This window comes from Meles meles, chromosome 7, assembly GCF_922984935.1.
Source record: "Meles meles chromosome 7, mMelMel3.1 paternal haplotype, whole genome shotgun sequence".
NCBI classification, from domain to species: domain Eukaryota; kingdom Metazoa; phylum Chordata; class Mammalia; order Carnivora; family Mustelidae; genus Meles; species Meles meles.
Genome location: NC_060072.1, coordinates 87,372,338 through 87,395,757, shown reverse-complemented (window position 1 = coordinate 87,395,757; position 23,420 = coordinate 87,372,338). Strand labels below are relative to the sequence as shown.

Sequence of the window (23,420 nt, the reverse complement as noted above, 5' to 3'; positions counted from 1 at the left end):
CCGCATCGGGTTCTCTCTCTGCTTGGGAGGGAGCCTGCTTCCCTTCCTCTCTCTCTGCCTGCGTCTGCTTACTTGTGATCTCTGTCAAATGAATAAATAAAATCTTCAAAAAAAAATCATGAACTTACAGATTTAAACCATTTAGGGGCGCCTGGGTGGCTCAGTGGGTTAAAGCCTCTGCCTCCGGCTCAGGACATGGCCTCAGGGTCCTGGGATCAAGCCCCGCCTGCCTCTCTGCCTACTTGTGATCTGTCTGTCAAATAAATAAATAAAATCTTAAAAAAAACACACATTTAATTTCAATCCATCGCACTTGTAATTCGTACTAATGCTCAGATGATCGCATGTCAGCCAGGAGGCACCTCTTCAAGTCAGCCCCTCCGTCCCAGAGTTCACCAGCCACCTCTGACTTGCTCACTCTCTCCCACCGTCTGGGCGGAGTGTCTTTACCTTCCAGCAGCACCCCACCCTGTCTGTCCTCCAGTCACCTGAGCTGTAAAACCGCAAATCCCACCACTCCCTTGCTCCAAGTCCTAACACCCTGACTCTATCGCCCCCAGGACAAAGTCCGTTCCTAAGCACAGAATAGCCGGTCCTGGGGAGCCTGGGTGGCTGGGAAGGTTGAGTGTCTGCCTTTGGCGCAGGTCCTCATCTCCAGGTCCTCAGGTCATGGTCTGCAGGTCCAGAGGAGCCTGTTTCTCCCTCTGCCTCTGCCTCTCCCCCTGCTTGTGCTCTCAAATGAATAAATAAAATCTTAAAAAAAAAAATAAGCCAGTCCTTTTACTGTCTTCCCATTTCCCCCTCTTTCCCACTTCCTCCCAGTCTCCTTAGACTTTAAAACCCAGCAAAACCTGAAGTTTTGTTGCTCTGGTATCTGCCTTTACCTCATCGCCTGTCTCACTTTAACACAGTTTTAGAGATTTGGCCTTCTCAGGTGTCATCCCTGAATTTTTTTTTTTTTTTTTTTAGTATTTTATTTATTTACTCAGGAGAGAGGGAGAGAGAAAGGCAGAGGCAGAGGGAGAAGCAGGCTCCCCGTGGAGCAGGGAGCCTGATGCAGGACTGGATCCCAGGAAGCTGGGACCATGACCTGAGTGGCAGACAGACGCGTCATCGACTCAGCCACCCAGGCGCCCTTTCCCCTGAACCGCCAGGCAGGGGTGTCTCCCACGTCTCATGGCCACTGTGCCTAGACCCGTAAAAGCACCGAACATCTCCACACAGCTCTCCTGCACCGCTCAGCTGTGAAAGACTAGAAAGCAGTCATGCCTTATCCATCTTTACCCCCAACGTGGAGTACATCGTCTGGTGCCTAGTGGATGCCCCCATCTGATCACCTGCTTAGGCAGCTGGATCCCCAGCCAGGATGATAGTCGGGATGGAAAGGATGACACTGGTCAGGAGGCACGAACACGATGTCGTATCACCTGCACAGAGCAACAGTGAACAGGAGCTTTGGACAGTGTGCCAGGGTTTTTTGGACACAGATTTGCCGCCACCTGCTGGCATGACTTGGGAAGTTATTGATCATGTGTAGTAAATACCCCACCTTTTTAAAAAAAATTAACACAGAATGTATTATTAGCCCCAGGGGTACAGGTCTGTGAATCGCCAGGTTTACACACTTCACAGCACTCACCATAGCACATACCTTCCCCAATGTCCATAACCCCACCACCCTCTCCCTACCCACCCCCCCACCAGGCAACCCTGTTTGTTTTGTGAGATTGAGTCTCTTATGGTTTGTCTCTCCTGATCCCATCTTGTTTCATTTATTCCTTTCCTACCCTCCAACACCCCCCCCATTGCCTCTCAACTTCCTCATACCAGGGAGACCATATGGTAATTGTCTTTCTCTGATTGACATTTCTCTAATCATAATACCCTCTAGTTCCATCCACGTCATCCCAAATGGCAAGATTTCATTTCTTTTGATGGCTGCATAGTATTCCATTGTGTATATATACCACAACTTCTTTATCCAGTATCTGTTGGACATCGAGGCTCTTTCCATAGTTTGGCTATCTTGGACATTGCTGCTATAAACATTCAGGTGCACGTGCCCCTTTGGATCACTACGTTTGTATCTTTAGGGTAAATAAATACCCAGTAGTGCAACTGCTGGGCCGTAGGGTGGCTCTATTTTTCAACTTTTTGAGGAACCTCCATGCTGCTTCCCAGAGCAATACCCATCTTCTTAAGCTATCAGGAGTGTTAACACAGAAAGCACCTTGCCAAGCCTTATTTATTGTAAGCACTACCTTGTGCCTGATAGGTGAAGGCAACTTCCCCCGAACAAAAAGGCTTTAGAGTCTGAGAGACTGGACTTTTTCAGTCAGGACGAGAAAAAAGGTTGAGAGAGCGTAAAGTACGCTTACTCAGTTGGGGAGAGTAGCTAACATTAGCTGGGATGGAGGTATGTGGAATCCAAGAGGTCAACTGGGAGCAACCTGAACCAGTCAGGGTAACAGTCAAACCCTAAGAGGAATCTCTGCGCCTGCAAGGAACACAGCAACTAGAGGGCAAGTAAGCCAAAACGGAGTAACCTGACTGTAATAGTGGCTTATGATCTTATAAGCTGTGAAGACAAGGATTTCTGTATTTTTCACTGATGATTCCTATCACCTAGTATAGAGCCTGGCCACAGCAGGTGACCAAGAAGACTTGCAGAACCAGTAGATTACCATGCCTTTCCCATTATACACCCCAAATTCCAGAGCCTGGCTATCCACTGGAACGATGGCACATGCCACTACCACAAAGCACCTGAAGGCTGCGGACAGAAAAAGGCCTGGGCTCTATAGTGACTGCATAGAGGAAATTCTCAACATTTGTGGCAAGCTGGAGTGGGAGGCCTTCTGTGGTTCGTTTCTTTCTAGTCACCAGTCTGCTACGTCTAGATCAGAAACTTAATCCTGTTCCACTCCCAGAGCCTACTTATAAGGCAAGTCAGAATGTCCCCAAGCCCTGTTCAGCTGTGGCCTTGAATTTAACATACACACACACACCAGGAAAGGTTAAGGAATTTTCTTTATTTTTTACAAATTAAGACTATGTAGATTTCATATATTTCTGAATCAAAAACACCTTTGTCTTCACAGTATGAGTTAGAGAATGCAGCCTGAGCTGAAAACCAAGGAACTAGAAAAGAAAGTAGTAATTACAGTGATCTGTATTAAAAACCGGTTAGGCATTTTCTTTAAAAAGTCATTTTTTAGATCTTGTCATTCTTGGCACTGTTTCTAAAGAAAAACTCCTTTATCCCAAGCAAAAAAGCACAAGAGGTGGAGTCTGGCTTCAAGAGATGCAACTCAGATTCTCAGGCCTTGCAGAGAATCAACAAATGTATGGAGAGTGCTACTGGGCATTTAATGGGAAGTCCCTTTATTAAAATTTCTCAAGCCAGAGGCTGGAGGCAGCAGCTAGGTCAGAGGGCAGCATCCTCTGCAGATGCCAGCCATTCCTGGCAGCACGGCTCCCCAGAAATACACATCCTGGGGACAAACTGCTTCACGGGACAGCACGATGACATGGTGCACCACAAACCAGCAGCCACTCAACCTGCGTGCTGCTTGTGAACCGGGAGAACCAAAAATGGTATCCTACTGCCAATGAGCTTTTGATGGCTCAGTCCCGTTCCACAGAAGCCCTGTGAACAGCCAGAAACATAACTGCTCTCCAGGCTGCCTAACCTTCTGTGCCAGCGGCCTGTGGCAGCTCCCTGGGAAAGCTCCAGGGATCCCCATTAGTACTGGCCTCCCACACAATGACCAAGCTGTAGGGAATCATTCGTTTTGCAGGTTTGGTCACCTGTCCCTGGATGGAAAGCTATGGATTCTGGGAACAGGTGCAGAGGTCAAAAACTAAAGTGCATCTGTAAAAATGAACTTTCGTCTACTGCCCGGAATCTCTGGCCTGACACTACTGGCGTCCAGGCGGAAGAAGACAGAAATGCACCGGACTGCTCTGAATGCGGCCTCCCAAGTCATCACAACCCAGCTCTGCAGCTCTCAACAAAGAACCACTCAGCTAGCAGCATCTCCTGCTACTCTCCCCACTGCCCCAAACAGGTCAACTAGGTTTGTCCGGCAGGATTAGTTTAAGATTACCCCCAGTCTCAACCATTCCCCTTCCCTATCCTTCCTGTCCTGGGATCTTCAATCAAGGCCAGGTGGGAGAGGCCGCTCAACAACTAAGGTGATAAAAAATAAAGACAGGGGACATTCAGGAATTTTATGTTCTGTCTTGCCATACACAACCAGCCTTTTCGTAAATACCTGACAAGAAATCAGTCTTTCCTTTGTGCTGAAATCTTCCAGCCCCGGGGATAGAAAAACCTGCAGATTCCCTGAGGGTCAGGCCAGGGACAGGGAAAGGCAACACATCAATCCACATTCCTTTTGGGACAGCAAGACAGAAAGGTGTGTTTGCCAGACCCGCCGCAGCTTGGGCAGCTCAGAGGAAGCAAAGCATCCACCAGAAGAGGCTCTTCATTTTCTTCACAGGGGTCGACAGCAGCTCAGATGTAACGAGCCTGAGGAACAAGAGAACCACCAAGCTCCTCTCCGATGGAGAACACACCGCCCAGTCCCACAGAAACTGTGCACAAGCCAAACGATGCTGAGGAAAGAGCCAAAGCAGCTCAACCGAAAGTTCAGGTGCACCTGGTGAAGCTTGGGTAGAAAGCAGACTCCTGGAGTTTACTCTGCTGTGGGTCCCACTCCTCATCACGGTGACCGGCTGCCCGAGCAGAGGGAGAAGCTAGGGATGGGCTGGACAGACAAGGGAGTGGGGAAGAACCCCAGGAATATGAAGCCAAACTCCAAACTATATTTTGCTAATCAGTTTTTTGATCAAAAAATTCAAAATAGAGAAAACCACAAAGTACAAAAGCTTTTCTGATGCTTTTCATTATCACAGAACACACCACCTGCAATGTGTGCGAAGAGGAAATGAGGGGTGGAGGGAGAGGTCAAAATGGGAAAGGCTGCATGGTCATTTCACTTCTTCTCTTTCTTCTTGTCCTAGAAATGGAGAAAAATTACCCAATTAATTTTTGGCATCTGACATTCAACCTTAAACACCTGACTGAGCCAACACCTGGCTGCCTTTGGTTAGGGAAAGGAAGGGAACAGGACAATAAAAAGGAAGGAGAAATACTCCCTGGGTGTGGTAGGAATTGAATCTTAACCACCTTTCACTGATGGTCCCTCAAGCTCCTGACAGACCTGACAGGAATAAAAGTTAAGCAGGTGCTCCCACTTCCACCCCAAGAGCACTCCTGGTCTACTCATAACCACCACAGCTCCAATCCCAACCCATGAAGGCTCTAGACTGGCAGTCCACCCTAGAACAACTATACAAGAGGCCAAGACCAACTTTCCATTAGCCCGAGAAGTGTAAATCCCAGGCACAAACCAAACCCAGAAATAATCCAGCCCAGTGAACTCTTCATTCCATCCTAGCAGACGCCCCATGTATTAAACAGACGCCAAGTTGATTGCTTTGGCTGAAACGTGCTTGGAGCCCCGTCTAGTCGCGGCACAGGTGAGACCGAGAGCCACCAATCCCACCTCCTCACCGGCTTCCACCGTCACCACACTGTCTCCTGTTCCCTAAAAAGGTCTGTGAAAAACCCTCATGGTTTCATTTATTGACCTACTGCTGGCATAGACTATGTGTGACACTCACTAACTATACACAGAATATTCTCTGGAAACAAGACCAACAAACGGATAAAACCAATCTACTTCTGACACGTATTTATAAAAGCCAGTATTAAATCCCCTAGAATATCTTTTCCTGAATCATAACTATCTTCACAGCCTTTAAATTCTTCATATACTAGATTGTTCCTTGTTGCCACTTAAGCCCCTTTCCCTTTTGATACTAATCTTAGGGATTTGTTTGTTTGTTTGTTTTTAATACTTTATTTATTTGACAGACAGAGATCACAAGTAGGCAGAAAAGCAGGCGGGGTGCTCCCTGCTGAGCAGAGTCCAATGTGGGGCTCGATCCCAGGACCCTGAGATCATGACCTGAGCTGAAGGCAGAGGCTTAACCCACTGAGCCACCCAGGTGCCCCTGTTTTTTTTTTTTGAAGAGTAATCTCTACACCCAACATGGGGCTTGAATTTAGAACCTGAGATTAACATGGTCCACCAACTGACCCAGCCAGGCAGCCCTTGCTTTTTTTTTTTAAGATTTTTTTTTTTTTTTACTTGTTCCTTTCTCATCATGGGCTAAAAGACTTCTGGTTCACCTCTTACTTGGCGGCCTGCCTTACGGTTAACCTAGACCTGCACACTATGTCAGTTTTCAAACCTGAAGTCTACACAGATGCTAAGTTCAGGTGCCATTCTCTCATCCTCAGGGAGCAGGCTGACTAACCTTCTCATTCATAGCCAGGATCATCATGAGTTTTCTGAAGAGAGTAATGAAATCTAAGAAGAGGTCAACGCAGTGCCTGAAATAGAAGAACCAGATTACCAACCAGCTCGTCCCACCTTCCTTTTCCACAGCCCACGGAGCAGCAGAGCATAAAAACCCCTCTCCCACCCTCTGAGAGAGCTTCGCCAATACTCCAACACCCACTAAGTAAAACTCTGAGGTCCGAGATCCTTTTGAAATCAACAAAGCCGTCAGCCCAGGTAAAAGCAAAGCTGAGCTTTAGACTCTGCAGGGGCCCGGACTACCATTAACTAGTTAGGAGACTCAGAGAAGATTACATTTTTTAAAAGTTACATATGAAAAAGAATGCATATCTTTCATTATTAAAGGTTTAAAGAATATAAAAATATAGAGTAAAAAGGGAAAGATAATTTCCCTCTCTCATGCCTAGAGATAACCACTATTAAAAGTAAGGATAATTAAATGCATCTTAGTTCAATTTTAAAAAGAGCTGATGTCTTTCAGGAATTGAGGGAGACTACGCTATTTGGTGCACACTTCCAAAACCATGGGCATCCTACCGTATACGCTCCCAAAGGCTGGCCATGAAGTTCAGCCAGCGCCACCCAGTCCACTCTTACCCCTCCCGACAGCCACAGAAAGGGAGGCAGTATATAATTCACTCACCAGATATAATCCTTATCTCCACTTTCAGCCTTTTCAATAATGAGTTGAGTATCAAAAAGGACAAAGCCACACATGACCACCAGCCCCACATACAGGTTTGCCTAACAAGAGAATGAGATGAGGTTACCATGTGGAAGGCACCACAGAGGGGAAAAACCCAGCTGTGCCTCTTTTTGGCTCTTAGTTGTTTGAAAGTATGACAAATGCTAACCCTACTGGCATTAACGTTCTTGGGAATAGAAGCCTATGGTAAAGACCACATTGCTCCCCTAGGCACAACTCTGCACTGCCAACAAAAGTGAGCATTCTGGAAGATTCTTAGCCACCTTGCTTTAGGGTGAAGCAAGTATAAGATGTGCCAGGCAAACGGCTGCTAGAAAGTTATATGCCAAGTCTCACCTGGAAAAGCCAAATGGATCCAAAGAAAAGGTTCCCCAGGGAAGACAAGAGCATCAGGCTCATGGCTGACATCAAGACACCTGTAAGAGATGACAAAAAGCCATCCTGAGAAAAATGAAAGTGAAGGAAGACAATCACATTAAAGCCTTTCCTTACTTACCAACCCTCCCCCTACAAATTAAGGCTTTCAACTTCAAACCAACAATCACAAGAAGGGGGGAAGGTAGGGAAAGAGTAAGCGCAAATTCTGGCTAAAGCAGAGACTCTGATTTCCAATCCACACTTACCTCCCAGAAAGAGGTAGCTCCGACGCCTGGCATAGAGGGCACTCAGGGTGAAGCAGGTGAAGATCATTGCTGTGCCCATGAAGGCGGTGGGAAGAATGCTATGAAAGGAAAACACCATTAGACTGAGGGCTACAGGTCTGCAAACCTATATGGAGGAGGCATATTTGCAATGATAAAGAGACATAAGATGCTACTAGAACAGTTACCTGGGGTTGATGGCAATGCACAGCTCCAGAGCAGGGCCCAGGCCAACTCCTAGAAAACAAAAGCCCCAGACCACGGTATTACTGTCAACTTCTGAAAATGACCCTCATCCAAAAGCTGACCATCAAATGCACAGGCATGCCCACGCTCCTAAAAAACCAAAACATGTACACTGAAATAACTAAATCTCCACTGCTCTATCTGCCTTGTTTTCCAGAGAACATACACTTGACTGAGTTGTTTATAGACAGAGCTATAATAACTGTTCTCCGAGCTGAAAATCATGCATGGCCCAAGATGGAAACACATTAGGAAAAAGGAAGCAGGCATGTCAAACATTTTTGAGCCAAGCTATAAGGCTGCATACTCCGAAGAGGAATGCTGTGAGAACAGAATGTAGGCCAGATCAGGAATCAGAACAGAAGGATCAAGAGCAAACCAGTGCCTTGTGGCCAGCAACCTACAGTCATGCAGGACTGACTCCCTTTGTAGAAAAGGCCCAACTGGTTTTGCATGTGGACGCCTGCCAACAGGAGGACGCAGTGGCAACCTGTTCCAGCCCCGACATTTCCTCTACTCTTGCTACTCTCTCCTGCTAATTCCACCCATTCAAGCCTTCAAAAACTGGCTTTCCCTATTTAAAAAATCTTAATCTCCAAATCCCTTTCTATTTCAACACTACATAGATTAGACACACTCAAAACGAGTTGTACTAAGTCAAATGCTGCTCTGCAAGTATTTTCACTCTGTAGCTTGAGTCCTGTTTTCCTTAACGATAATTCTAGAAGGGCGATGCTTTTAATTCTTTTCCTGAGAATCAGCAAAGTGCTCTGCTGGATGGATCTCAACGTATGGCTTTAATCAACTGCCTGCAAAGTTGAGAATAAATGGTCACAGGAGTGATAGTTGCAGCTTGAATCCAACTAAGTTAGAGTTTCAGGCCACGTCTACCATTAACAAGTTATGCTACCTAAGCTCTTGAACCTCATTCATTCAAGAACACAAATGCTTATTTTTGGATACAAAACGTAGAAGTCACAGTCACTAGTCCTAAAGAGCAAATCCCCTGGGTGGGAAAGATGCACCTCTATGAAGTGAGAAAGCAATACCAGGCAAAATACACTCAAATACTTAAGACTGATTAGCACAGTGTGCCAGCTGGGGTGAATCAGAATACATACAAATCTGGGGCCCTAGTCTAAACAGATGCTAGATACAGTACCTCCTCCCACCACAAATTAGCCCAATTTCTAACATACCTGTAAGGAAAGCAAATCCAGCAAGAAGTCCCAGTCTTTTTTGCTCGGTTTCATGGCTATGAGGCGTTGTCATCAGCCAGATCATCAACCCCAGAGAGCCCAAGGCAGAGAGCAGGCCAGCCTGTCAAATCCAGAGTTAATAATGAAGTACTTGAAAACACCAAATTTATTCTGCAGACCTTACTGGGATCAAATATTCATCTGAACTTCCTAATATTTCCTTCTAACCTGGAGGCAGTGGAAAGGCAGAGGGGGCTAAGGAGAAACTAGAAGCCCTGTAGGTCAGGGCTGGGACAACCGTGGTGGATGCTAGAGACTACTCTTTTTTTAAAAAGATTTTATTTATTTATTTATTTGACAGAGATCACAAGTAGGCAGAGAGGCAGGCAGAGAGAGAGAGAGAGGGAAGCAGGTTCCCTGCTGAGCAGAGAGCCCGATGCGGGACTTGATCCCAGGACCCTAAAATCATGACCTGAGCCGAAGGCAGCAGCTTAACCCACTGAGCCACCCAGGCGCCCCTGGAGGCTCTTCTGACCCAGGTAGTCCATCAGACACAACTTCCCAAGTCAAACTACAAGTCTTGCCCAAGAAAAAGATGAATCAAAGTGACAAGTGTTTGAAGCACTTTCTAATCTATAGGACAAGTAGAAATGATCCCTTTAAAACACACACAAATATATATACCTATACAGAGAAAAGTGACTGAGAGGGTGCTAGAGACTGAATGCTTATGCTCCCCTCAAATTCATGGTTAAATTTTAACCTCCAATGTACTGGTATTTCGAGGTGTGTGGGGGGCAGAGGGGAGGGTCTCTGGAAGGTGATTAGATCATGAGGGTGCAGCCTTTGTTAGTGTCCTTACAACAGAGATCCCAGAGCTCCCCTGCCCCTTCTGTGAAGACGCAGTGAGAAGACAGTCATTTACACGGGAAGCAGGACCTCCCCACACAACATATCTGCTGGTGCCATGACCTTGGACATCCAGCCTCCCAAACTGTGATAAACATTTGCTGTTTAAGCTACTCAGCTTAGGTGTTCTATTAAAGCAGCCTCAACGGACTGAGGCAGAGTAAGAATCAAAATGTTAAGTTATATCCGGGTGTTTTTATTTCCTTCTCATCACTAGTCTGTCTTCTAAATGCTCTACAATGAACGTGCATTAGTTTTCTAAGAGAAAAAAAAAATTTTTTTAAGATTTTATTTGTTTATTTGACAGTAAGCAAGATAGAGAGCACAAGCAGGGGGAATGGCAGAGGGAGAGGGAGAAGCAGGCTCCCCACCGAGCAGGAAGCCCGATGCAGGGATTGATTCCAGGACCCTGGAATAATGACCTGAGCCGAAGGCAGACGCTTAATGACTGAGTCACCCAGGCGCCCCAGGAAAAATATTCTTTAAAAAAAAAAAAAAAGAAGAAGAAGAAGAAGGAAGTGGGAAAAGCTACAGGCAATTAGAAAGAGAAGAAAATCATGAAGGAGGTATGTACACACTGAAGTTCCTTCCTTCCTTTAAAAGCACACCTGGTCCTCATTTCTCATAGTTATGATCTATAAAGTTACTGTGAATAATGAATTAATAATACTGAACAACTGCTCCTGAGAAAAATAAAGGGTTAGATTCTCACGTACCTCTGCTTACATTTTCTTCAAATGACAAATACATGTTTTATGTGTGTTTATGTTTTAGGGCACTTTATTTGATATATATTGTTGGTTCACCAACCTGTAACTCATGACCAACACACCATAAACTCAAGCCTGAACAAAGCTTACCTAATAGACACATTTTCTCCATAAGGCACATCACAGTCTCAATGTACTTTTTTTTGCACTCAGGAACACTAGACAGCACTCTAGCACTATGCCTGGGGTCCATTTTAAATAAAGACATCGCCACCAAAATCACAGAAATGCAAAAAATGTAGCACTACATAGACCATGAAAAAGACCCTTGTTTATACAACAAGAGCTTGAAGCAGAGCAGTGTGGCGCCTTGTTCAACGTCAGCTGGAACACCGCTGTATGCAACTCAAAAGTTTTTGCCATTCTGCTTAGGACTCCGAATGTCTGCAAAAGCACCATGGGTACTGACTTTAGGGTTACAAATAGATTTTAGCAAGTAGGTAAATTCATAAATATAGAATCCATGAATAATGATGATAACTGTATTTTACTACATTGCTTAAAAACAAAACAAAAACGAAATCAAAACACACACACACAAAAACCTCCCCAAAACAAAGAACACCCACAATCAGAAACCAAATGGCCACTCTTACCTAGAAACTGGAGTATGTCTTAGTCTAAACTCCAGGGATCAAAGTCTTATTCTCTAAGTATCTAGAATAATTTTTCATACAACCACTGCCAGGAGATGCCTGAGCATACGGACAGTTCTCAGTAGTTGCAAATGCCAACACAGACACACTCTCTGTACTTACACTAAAAAGGACATTTGGAAAGGCCAAGTCATGGTTAGTGAGAACTTTAAACTTTCTGATTATTCATCAACTGTCCTTTTTATTCCTACTGGTCAAACTGAAGGTCTCTTTCAACACAGGAAGGTGAGTTGTTGAAGGTTTTCATGCAACTATGCAGATGTTAGTACATCAGCAAATAAAATTAAGTCAAATCCTTGAAGGTCTCAACCCTGCCTCTCCTGATCATTGTACAATCAGTGGTCTGTATCTAAGAACCCCATAGTCACAAGCAAATAGAGGAGGGAGGAAAAGATAAAAAGGCTACTGTGCAAACCCAGGCACACACACCACGCCACAACTCAGAGGGCTGGGGTCTTAAACGTATTGCCTGCACACCATTCGGTGTCCAGGTTAAGACATTGTTTTCAGCACCTAGAGAGGGCATATCTACCAGAAAATTAAATGGCTCTGCATGTCCATAGTTATAGCTGGTTCTGGCTGAGTTCAGATCACAAACTACAGAAAAGGATTAAGGAGAGGTACAGGCTTGCACCACCCTGCTGCGCTAGTTTCTACATACTAAATTTATGCCACAGCAACAAAATGAAAGAAAGTGCTCTCACCTGAAGGAAGTGAGTGACCACGTGGACATAGGCCCCCGCAGCCGCCACGAACATACAGAGGGCAAAACTGGCATAGACCTTCTTCAGGTGCTGCTGTGTTGAAGGGGTTCTGGGAAAGAATGTTAGTAACAGCCATTATTCTAGGACCAATTTCATTTCTAAGCTAATAATCATTTCCCTCTCTTCTTCCCAGGGAATATGTATAAGTTATAATTTAAAAAAAAGAATGCCTTGAAAATAGATGAATTGAGAATCTTAAATGCTGGGTAGGAGCCAAAGGTCCCAAATTATGAATAATCAGTACCCAAACTAGAATATCTAATGGTTTCTCTGTGACTACAGGCAGCCTTTAGAATCTAGGTGCTTCTATTAGATCCTCTGGATTCTAACAGTTAATATGGTAGTTAACACATATAAAAGTTAATGAACTAGGAAAAGGAACAAGATATGAAAGGAAATATTATAAACTACAGTAAAGATCACAACACTTACATGTGGGAAAATTTTAAGAGTGCATCAAAGTTGATCTTCCGATCAAATACGTTCATGATGCCAGAGTCTGTGGGGCACAGCCTCCGCTCTGTAGAGTTAAGGATAAAAAGAAGGTTATTTTACAGATACAAGGACATACAAAATAACATAAACAACTCTCTCATGAAAAACAGCAACATCCAAGTTTGGAAAATGAAAGTTACCTAAAATCCCACTGTCCTGGCACAGCCATTTTCATTTTTATCCATTTCCTTCTAGGATACATTTGCAATTATACTCAACCATTTTAAAGGACACAGAAAAAATGAAGCCATCTTCTTCTTGCAAACTATTTCCTTACTACCATTTGATTTCTATTCTTTCAGAAGGTAACTGTCCCTTTAACAGATAGTTTCTTCCCTTGAGAAATTACCAGTTAGGAGTTAGTTAAAGGAACCCAGTCACGGGGCGCCTGGGTGGCTCAGTGGGTTAAGCCGCTGCCTTCGGCTCAGGTCATGATCTCAGGTCCTGGGATCGAGTCCCGCATCGGGCTCTCTGCTCAGCAGGGAGCCTGCTTCCCTCTCTCTCTCTGCCTGCCTCTCTATCTACCTGTGATCTCTCTCTGTCAAATAAATAAATAAAATCTTTAAAAAAAAGGAACCCAGTCACTGGAACGTAAGGTGATATTTATTTTTATTCTATTTTTTGACAGGAGGGAGAGGCTGCGGAAGAGGGAGAAAGAGAATCTGCAGCCTCCACCCCGAGATCATGACCTCAGCCAAAATTAAGACTGGAACTTAATTAAGCACCCCTACAGCATAAAGCAATTTTGTATCACTGTATGGAGCTGCTACTGAATTCTCTCAGCAAAGACAAAGAACCTCAAAAGGGGAAGGAGGGGAGAGGGAGGAAAGAAGGGGCTGGGCCTGGTACTAGGTCCTGAGTTTAATTTTTTTTTTTTTAAAGATTTTATTTATTGATTTGACAGAGAGAGATCACGAGTAGGCAGAGCAGCAGGCAGAGAGAGAGGGGGAAGCAGGCTCCCCGCTGAGCAGAGAGCCCAATGTGGGGCTTGACCCCAGGACCCCGAGATCATGACCTGAGCTGAAGGCAGCGGTCTAACCCACTGAGCCACCCCAGCGCCCCTAAGTTTAATTTTTAAAAAATTTTTTAATAGATTTTATTTATTTATTTGACAGATAAAGAGAATGAGCAGGGGGAGCAGCAGAGAGGGAGGGAGAAATAGGCCCCCTGCGGAGCAAGGACCCCCCCCCCAAAGTGGGGATCCCAGAACCCCGGGATCATGACGAAGGTAGGCACTTAACCGCTTAACTGACTGAACTACCCAAGAGCACCAGGTCTTGAATTTTAAATACATGCATGTAGAAACTTTCCATCCAATGCACGTTAAAACTGAACTGAAAGGGATTTACAATTTTAAAAAAAGGAAAGTTCCCTGTGAAAAAGGAATTTGTGCAGAAACAAAATTTTTTTTAGATAATTTCATAAACTTTACTACAGAAGAGTTGGAATAGTACAAAGAATTCCTAGAAACTCTTTACCCAAATTTTCTGTTAATATTTCACCATAGCTGCTTTATCCCCTCTCTATACAGCAGTATACAGAGACTAAAATATTTTTCTCCCAACCATGCAGGCACCCCTAAATACTTGTGTGTACACCTGAAAACCATAATCAAAACCCGGCAATTAACACTGACACAATAACATTATCTGATATACACACCCTATTCAGATCTTGCCAACTGTCCCAATATGTCACAGAAAGGACGTTTTAACTGAACTGTACCCAGGTTACATGCCATGAATACCATCAAGTTGTGCTCTTAAGTTTTGTTCCCTCCTCTATTGCACATGCAATCCTAAAAAAAAAAAAAAAAAAAAAAAAATACAAAAAAAATAATCTATAGATTAAAAAAAAAACCCAAAAACCTAATCAAGAATTTTCATCTTTCCTAAATATCAATCTTCCACAATCACCCAGATTCTTATTAGACCCATAATGCCTATTCATTTCAAACTGACCAAAAACTGGAACCGGGTGGTATCAAAACACAAAAAGCTAAGTAGTTTGAAAGACCAGCCAACTGGTCACGCCTATCCTAATGAGCACCTAGCCCAATACTCAGCAAAACTAATCTGGGCAATAAAAGTTACAATCCCAAACTGACTCCTGAGAAATCCTGGGCCAGTGGAAAGATGTCATTCTTTTGGTTCACATACATCATTACCATTTGTTTCCTGAGGCTTGTTCTCTCACAAATGCAACAATTACAATGGCTAGCTTGCTCTCTCTTGATTTCCTCTTTCCTTTCCCACTAATAACCTACTCACCTCAATTTTTTTTGTTAGTACTGTTCTTAAGGATGGATACAGTGAGAAGCTGCAGAATGTAAGCTGCTCACCCCTCTAAGTCACGGGGCTCCTGGCCCTCCTGATCTAGATGGTGCAATTATTGCAGTCTGTTGCAGGACCGACCACAGTCTTTCATAACCATGATGAACTCACATCCTCTTGAGAGCACACTTACAGGATGGCAGAATCCAGCACCTGGAAGGTGTCTTTGTTCAAGGCTTCCATTAACACCCTTAATGACATCCCTAGACAGAACTTGCAACAGTTCTGAAGCAACCTTCAGAGCCAAGTTTCTCAGTATTCACAACAACACTGAAGCGCCTCTTGCTTCCAATTTCAAGAGTTAAAAAAAAAAAAAAAAAAAAAAAGGATTGGGGAGGGGGGTGATGAATGGGCTTAGCAGTGTAAATCCTCAAATACTCAGGGGACTGTTAGTCAGAAAGGAGCAACACCCTGTAACCAGACTCCACTGTGTGGAAACAGTGGGAGGGGATAATGGCAGAAAGTTCTCTTTCCCAGTTTGCTCTCTGGCATTTTCCAGAGGGTACTGACTGCCTCTTAAAACTGCTGATGGAGGGGCACCTGGGTGGCTCAGTGGGTTAAAGCCTCTGCCTTCGGCTTGGGTCATGATCTCAGGGTCCTGGGATCAAGCCCCACATAGGGCTCTCTGCTCAGCAAGGAGCCTACTTCCTCCTCTCTCTCTGCCTGCCTCTGCCTACTTGTGATTTCTGTCAAATAAATAAAATCTTTAAAAAAAAAAAAAACTGCTGATGGAAAAACCAAAACTATCAAAGGTTGTTGAGGACAGGAGGGAGTATCAAATAGCAATTTCTCCATGATTTAATATTGCCTTGTGGTGTAAAATAAATAAAAAATAAACCAAATAAAACCAGTTTTCTGACACCAGTACTTATTCTAAAATTTAAGTGCAATATGTAAGAATCAAACTGTCTAGATACAAAGGCACATAGTAGTTTTTTTTTTGAGAGAGCGTGCGTGTAAACACACAAGTGGTAGGGGGGGCCACAGAGGAAGAGAAGATTCTAAGCAGGCTCCAAGCTCAGTGTGGAGCCTGATGCAGGATCAATCCCATGACACTGAACATTATGACCTGAGCCAAAATCAAGAGTTGGATGCTTAACCGAATGAGCCCCCCAGAAGACCCAAGGCATATAGCAATTTAAATGATAGCTTTGTAGGGGAAAAACACAACAAAGTATACATTTATTAAATGACATGATATGTACAGGACACAAGTTATTTCAGAACTGTTAAAACATGAGAAGGAAAAAGTTAGGTCTTAGAATCAAGGAAATGGGATAGTTCACTCTATGTTCCAAACAGACAAGAACTATAGTACAGATGAGAGTCAAAGGATTCTTAAAGTTTTGCCACAGGGATTAAGCTAACCAAGTTTCTATCAGCCTCAACAGCTCATACTGGGAAGCTGCAGAGAAAAGGTATCTACATTTCAATGGTCAACAGGCAAACTCAGCTCAACAAGATAACTGCATTCCCCAAAACAGCAGCTCCCAGTTCCAGTCCGGTCATGATCCCAGGGTGGGGTCCTAGGACAGAGCCCCGCTTAGGGCTCCCCACTTAGGGTTCCCTGCTTAGCGGGGAGCCTGCTTCTCCCTTTGCCTGCTGCTCCTCCTGCTTATGTGCACATGTGCTCGCTCTCTCTCTCTCCCCCTGCCACTCCCCCTGCTTGTGCTCTCTCTTGCTCTCTGGTAAATAAATAAAATCTTTAAAAAAAAAAAAAGGACAATTAAAATGACAAGTTTTATGCTATGTATATTTTACCACAATAAAAGAAAAAAGTGTATTACAAGTTGCTCAGAAGTTATTCAATACAGTAGTTCCCCTAACACACACCAGTCCATTAAGAAATCCACACCAGGGGGCGCCTGGGTGGCTCAGTGGTTTACGCTGCCTTCGGCTCAGGTCATGATCTCGGGATCCTGGGATCGAGTCCCGCATCGGGCTCTCTGCTTGGCAGGGAGCCTGCTTCCTTCTCACTCTCTCTGCCTACCTCTCTGCCTACTTGTGATTTCTCTCTGTCAAATAAATAAATAAAATCTTTAAAAAAAAAAAAAAAAAGAAATCCACACCAGGGCGCCTGGGTGGCTCAGTGGATTAAGCCGCTGCCTTCGGCTCAGGTCATGATCTCAGGGTCCTGGGATCGAACCCCGCATCGGGCTCTCTGCTCTGTGGGGAGCCTGCTTCCTCCTCTCTCTCTGCCTACTTGTGATCTCTCTCTCTGTCAAATAAATAAATAAAATCTTAAAAAAAAAAAGAAATCCACACCAGCACCGGCCTGTCTCATCCTAGACACCAACTAGTAACGCCTTAATGTATACAATTTAAAAACAAAAGCAGCAAGTCAGGGGCACCTGGTAGTTCAATTGGTACAGCCTCCAACTCTTAATCTCAGGGTCATGAGTTCAAGCCCCATATTAAGTGTGGAGCTTACTTTAAAAAAAGTTTTGTTTTGTTTTTTTTAGAAATACAGCAAGTCAGGGGCGCCTGGGTGGCTCAGTGGGGTTAAAGCCTCTGCCTTCGGCTCAGGTCATGATCCCAGGGTCCTGGGATTGAGCCTCGCATCAGGCTCTCTGTCTGCTTCTCTGCCTATTTGTGATCTCTGTCTGTCAAATAAATAAATAAAATCTTAAAAAAAAAAAAATCTCATCACTAATATCATATTCAATGTTGAAACACTGAAGGCTTTTCCTCCAAGATTTAGTTTGTGAATTATATGGTTCCTCATTCCTATCATAATTCGACCATTCTGAGTCCTCTTCCCACATATCCAGAAGGAACCAAGTGATACTTGAGAGAAGAAAAACCCCATATGGTTATTAAAAAGCTGGGGGGGGGGTGGGAGAGGCAGCAGAATTGTATTTTTTTGGAAGTTCTTCCTACTGAAAAGCTTTCAGACTCTGTATAACCAAGTATCTAGAATAGTAGGTAAGAGCTTGGCTTGCTGCACTTGAATCCTAACTGGTATTTCCTTAGCTGTGTGACCCACACCAAGTTTCTGGCACTTGAACCTCACTGTGCTTTAGTTTCCTCATTTGCATAGAGTATTATATAATAATCTCTACCTCGTAGGGTTGAGATTGATAATACAGTGCTTATTGATAATAAAGTGCTTAGAACAGTGCTTCATACAGGGGTGCCTGGATGGCTCAGCCAGTTAAGCACCTGACTCTTGATTTAGGCTCAGGTCATGATCTCAGGGTCACGGGATCAAGCCCTGTGTCAGGCTCTGTGCTGGGCATGGAATCTGCTTAAGATTCTCTCTGTCCTACCTCTCCCTCTGCCTATGCCCTTGTTCCCCCTCACCTACTATCTCATGCATGCGTGCTCCCTCTCTTAAAAAAAAAGAAAAGAAAAAAAGAATAGTGCTTCATACATAAGACTGGCTCCATATGTTAACTATTGTTGTTACCAGTGTAAATACTCATTACTCTCATGTCTTCAGTGCATTATTTCCCCCTAGTTTTATAAAACACTTATTGTAGGTCTAATTTTCATATACCCTATAATTTTTTTAAATATTATTCAACCACTAACTCATAGCTAACTATATCCTGAAGACTTACTATTTACCCAAATAAATAAAATTAAATTGGGGAGAGGGAAGAGTCTAAGAAACTTATAAACTAGAATTTAAAGGAATTTGATAAATCTTTTTACTGGCTAAAGTTACTTTTGTTTAAATGCCATGTCTCTCCTTGGGCACATATATACTGCACCTCCTGTCCCACAGGGCCACAAGGTGTTTTGAGACACCCTAATAACCACTAAGTGAGAATCCGTTGTGAAAGAGAATTTGATGAAGTAAATGGTCATTAGTTTAATGCTTTCCTCGTCATCGCTAAAGGTAGGTCAGTTTGGTTTCAGGAAGTCCAAAGAACTGTTTTGACAGGCCTGGGCTCTAGTGGTCCTAGATTTGAACCATAGATGTCCCAGCCCCTCCCTTAACTTGGGCCCAAACTCCTGGGCTAGCTAGGTTAGCTAGCTAACACTGGAGCCCGTCTCTCTAGGGGGCTGCCTCAGAACCAAGCCAGTAACTCGAGATGGAATGCCTACAGCCTTCAATAAATTACTGGTTTTTTTAAAGATTTTATTTATTTATTTGACAGAGAAAGACACAGCGAGAGAGGGAATACAAGCAGGGTGAGTGGAAGAAGCAAGCTTCCCGCTGAGCAGGAACCTCAACGTGGCACTCAATCCCAAGGACCCTGGGATCATGACCTGAGCTGAAGGCAGATGCTTAACAACTGAGCCACCCAGGGGTCCCAATAAATTATTTTTTTATATTGAGCTTTGACACTACTGAATCTCTCTATAACAAGTATTTGACAGATCATATCATAAAGATATCATAAAGAATCATAAAGAGGCCTAGATACAGGATACATAAAGTGTCCTAAATATACTCATTTTCCAGTGTAAACCAGTAATCCCTCCCCAATAACAACATGAGAGCAAATGGGAGCTCAAATGAGAGCAAGCATAGATGAGGATAAAGAGCACACCCATTCAATTCTCATCCCTGAAGATCTTTTTAAGTGTTCTGGAATCCAGTTAATTGTGCCAGAACTTCTCACATATCTGGCTGTAAGCACCCTGAGAGCAGAGCTTGCATCTGATTCAGCTTTCTATCCCCCCATATTTAAGCACAACCAGGAGTCGCCAAAGCAAATGCAGACCCCATTACCTAATCAGGAGTGTTGCAACCTCAAATCAACACTTCCCAGCTGGCTCAAAGGGGAACCTATCTTGAGGAGTAACTTGAGTGGCCTAAAAGACAATCTCCAGTCTGTCTCTCCGTGGTTTGAACACTGTCTTTGGAAATCAAAAGATGTGTTTAATACCAAAGCTACTTCATGAAACTTGGTTAGAAACTCTGGGGGAAGAGGGGGAGAGCACCTGGGTGGCTGAGTTAGTTAAGTGTCTGCCTTCCGCTCAGGTCGTGATCTCAAGGTAATGGGATTGAGTCCCACATCTGGCTCCCTGCTCTGCAGGGAGTCTGCTTCTCCCTCTCCCTTTGCCCGTGCTCACCCTCTCAAATAATAAATATATCTTAAAAAAAGAACTCTGGGGGAACAAAACAGGGTGAAGTGGAAGACACTACTAACATCTTCTACAGTCAAGTCAAAGGCGCAAAGGAAAATTTAGCAGACAGAACATCAAGAGAATATTCAGTATTTTCCCAAAGGAGACTAATACCCTTGGGTAGTTTATGAAATAAAGTGAAACTTCAGGTCAGCAGCAATACCTTCTATGATACGACTACATTTCTATACAACTTTACAACTTTTTAAAGTGCTTTTATATACACTATCTCCTTTGATCATCATACCAATCCATAAAGAAAGGGCAAAAATGACTAGTCTCACTTTAAAAAGAAAGTTCCAAAAGGCAGCGTTAATAGTGGCAGGAGCACTGGCTTTGGAGTCACAAATCCTACCATTTTCTACCATGTAACTTTGGGAAAATCATTTCACCTAAGGTCATCTGGGCTTTCTTATCTGTATGATAAGGATGATTAAATAACACCAGCTCTACCAAACTTACTGAATGCCAGTAAAAAAAAAAAAAAATCTGTGGGACACAGATAAAAAGTACAACACAGGGCGGGGCGCCTGGGTGGCTCAGTGGGTTAAAGCCTCTGCCTTCGGCTCAGGTCATGATCTCAGGGTCCTGGGATCGAGCCCCGCATCGGGCTCTCTGCTCAGCGGGGAGCCTGCTTCCCTTCCTCTCTCTCTCTGCCTGCCTCTCTGCCTAGTTGTGATTTCTCTCTATCAAATAAATAAAATATTAAAAAAAAAAAAAAAGTACAACACAGGGGAATGCAGTCAACTATATTGTAACAGCCCCTGTTACAACTACAACTATATTGTAGCTACCCTGCGGTGAGCACAGCATAATGTACAGACTTGTTGAATCACTATGTCCTTCACCTGAAGTAATGGAACATTGTGTGTCAACTATATCTCAGTTAAAAAACAAAAACAAAAAAAAAGAGGAAGAAAGAAAAGCTGTGTGAAATCACTGTAATGTGCTAAAAAGACATTAGTATCGACTTACCAATACCACAAAGTTAAACAGTAGAGCCAGAACCACATTAGGGGCCTTATGACCTCTAACGCCTGGTGCTCTCCCTACTATTATACCCTATAGTAGAAAAGCAAGTTTTCATGAAGGCAGTTCCAGCCACAGGCCAAGAGAAATTTTAAAAATATTAACACATGCTGATTCCTATTACACTTCTTTATATTTTTCAGCACTTCTATGATAAGCATGAACTATATGCATAACCAGGAAAAAAACAAATGCTGACTAATATCTAGACTAATTTCATCTTTCTTATTCTCAGAAGAGTAAGACTTCAGTCAGGGAAGGGAGAGGGGTTCCTGGGTGGCTCAGTCGTAAAGTGTCTGCCTTCAGCTCAGATCATGATCCCAGCGTCCTGGGATCAAGGCCCACACTGGGCTCCCTGCTCAGGGAGAAACCTGCTCCTTCCTCTGCCACCCCCCTCCTCACTTGTGTTCCCTCTCTCACTGTCTGTCTCTGGCAAATAAATAAATAAAATCTTAAAAAAAAAAAACAGTAGGGAAGGGAGAGAGGAAGAAAAGAGGGTTCGCTAAGCCATGTTTCCACAAGATGACTAATGGAAGAAGGAAACTCTGAATACAAATTACAGAGAGTGTTTCTCAAGGATTTCACCACTCTGTCCCCACTGGAAGAAAATGGTAGAAAATCTAAGTTATCAACATATTCTTGAAGATGAAACAAGAAATACTGAACAAGAGAAATAAACCACCAAAGAGAGTAAACCTAGTAGTAATTACAGAAGTAAGTGTTATCTGCAGAAGTCACAAGAACTCGGTTATGCAACGGGAATAATCTTGCTTGAACTGAATTCTTAAACTACATATTCGACCAAAAGATAAACTAAGCCTACATATCAATAAATAACTAGAAAAGTCTATTCGCCATTAACTTTCAACCTTAAAATCTTTGTGTTTCAGGCACAGTCAGCTCTTCTACTGAGTTACACATTCACAAGTTAACTATTGCTAGAACAGTCTCAAGTTCAAAGAGGTTTTTGTTATTGTTGTTCGGTCAATGAAAGGCTGAGGGGGTAGGCAATGGGCTGGCACTGAGCAACAATTACACACTTGATAAATACACAAAAATACCAAAGTCTACTTACTACCATAATTCCAACAAGTAGGTCCAAGAAAAACCCACCCAACGACGCCCTTCCTGCGCTCACTCTGAGAAAGACGCCCACAAGACTGGGGACCAAGCAAAGCTAAGGCCACCTCACCTGTCCAAAGGTAATCAATCAGACCGGAACGGGACTGAAAAGCCAGGAAGGATCTTCTCACCTCCCGCCTCTGCTTTCGGCTTCCAAGTAACTAAGGAGCTTCCCGTGTCACAGAGGAGTGTGACATCACCCGCCTGGCCGTGACAGGGCAGCCTGCCTGACCAGGCCCTTTGTCCTGGTCCTCGCGGCTCACCCACAAGGGGCCCAGCCAGAGGGCCCACAGCAGAGAAACAACCAGTCGGGTGAAGCAGGGGTGACCACAAACGCGTGAGGTTTCGCTTTCATTAGCCTCGGAAGGAAGGGGTGGGGGATGTGGCCTGAATTCAAGTAGTCGAGGCTGGGCCAAAGGACCTCTGCGCCTACTCCTGGCAGGGAGGGGGGGGCTAGAAAAGGAACACAGAGTGGGAGGAAGAAAGAGGGACTAACAAGGACCCTTGGCTAGCACTCGTGCGCACAACGGGAGCCTCGACGTCCCCCAAAACCTAGCAGACGCGCCCCAACCCCTCCCCCGCTCCGGTACGGTTGCGCATGCGCGGTACTAGTTCCCGAGCTTCTCCCCTCCCCTCGCAGTACAGTCGCGGAGCAAGGCCCCATTCCCCGAAGGTGCAGTCTGTCCGAAAACCGACACTATTCCAACTCTTGCTCAGACAATAATCGCCAACCCCCTGTCCATTTCTCCCGGCTTACGCAGTCCCAGCTTCAGACGTACGTTCTCACCAGTCTCCTAGGAGCCTACACAGCTCTTCTCACACCGGATGTGTTTCTGACTCTCCCAGGGTCCGCTCTAGACTCTTTACCCAAGAAGTCTGCCCCTCGAGGGAAGCTCCGCCCCTGCGTTCCGCTTAAGGCCAGTACTCATTGGCCCCTGGCCGCACCTCTGCCTTCCCATTGGATTTACATGCGTAAACAACGGCAGCTTACTTCAGCACCATTAGCTGATGCCCTTGTCGATCAAGACTCGGGC

The 23,420-nt window shown here is 44.3% G+C and overlaps 1 protein-coding gene across 4 annotated transcripts; it reads right to left on the bottom strand.

The window, feature by feature from the left end:
• Nucleotides 1–3,012: 3,012 nt before the first annotated feature.
• On the bottom strand, nucleotides 3,013–23,288 carry TMBIM6 (transmembrane BAX inhibitor motif containing 6). 4 transcript variants are annotated; one of them, XM_046012416.1, is made up of 10 exons: nucleotides 23,166–23,288; nucleotides 12,758–12,845; nucleotides 12,266–12,374; nucleotides 9,227–9,347; nucleotides 7,970–8,018; nucleotides 7,764–7,861; nucleotides 7,477–7,556; nucleotides 7,078–7,178; nucleotides 6,391–6,466; nucleotides 3,013–5,024 (listed from the first exon to the last, which is right to left on the bottom strand). In XM_046012416.1, the coding sequence occupies exons 2-10, from the start codon at nucleotides 12,811–12,813 to the stop codon at nucleotides 5,001–5,003; spliced, it is 714 nt and encodes a 237-aa protein (XP_045868372.1). In that variant the 5' UTR covers nucleotides 12,814–12,845; nucleotides 23,166–23,288; the 3' UTR covers nucleotides 3,013–5,000. The 4 variants fall into 4 exon arrangements, with proteins under 4 accessions (XP_045868372.1, XP_045868371.1, XP_045868374.1 ...); XM_046012415.1 differs by having other exon boundaries at nucleotides 23,144–23,286; XM_046012418.1 differs by having other exon boundaries at nucleotides 23,174–23,236.
• Between the last annotated feature and the right edge of the window lie 132 nt (nucleotides 23,289–23,420).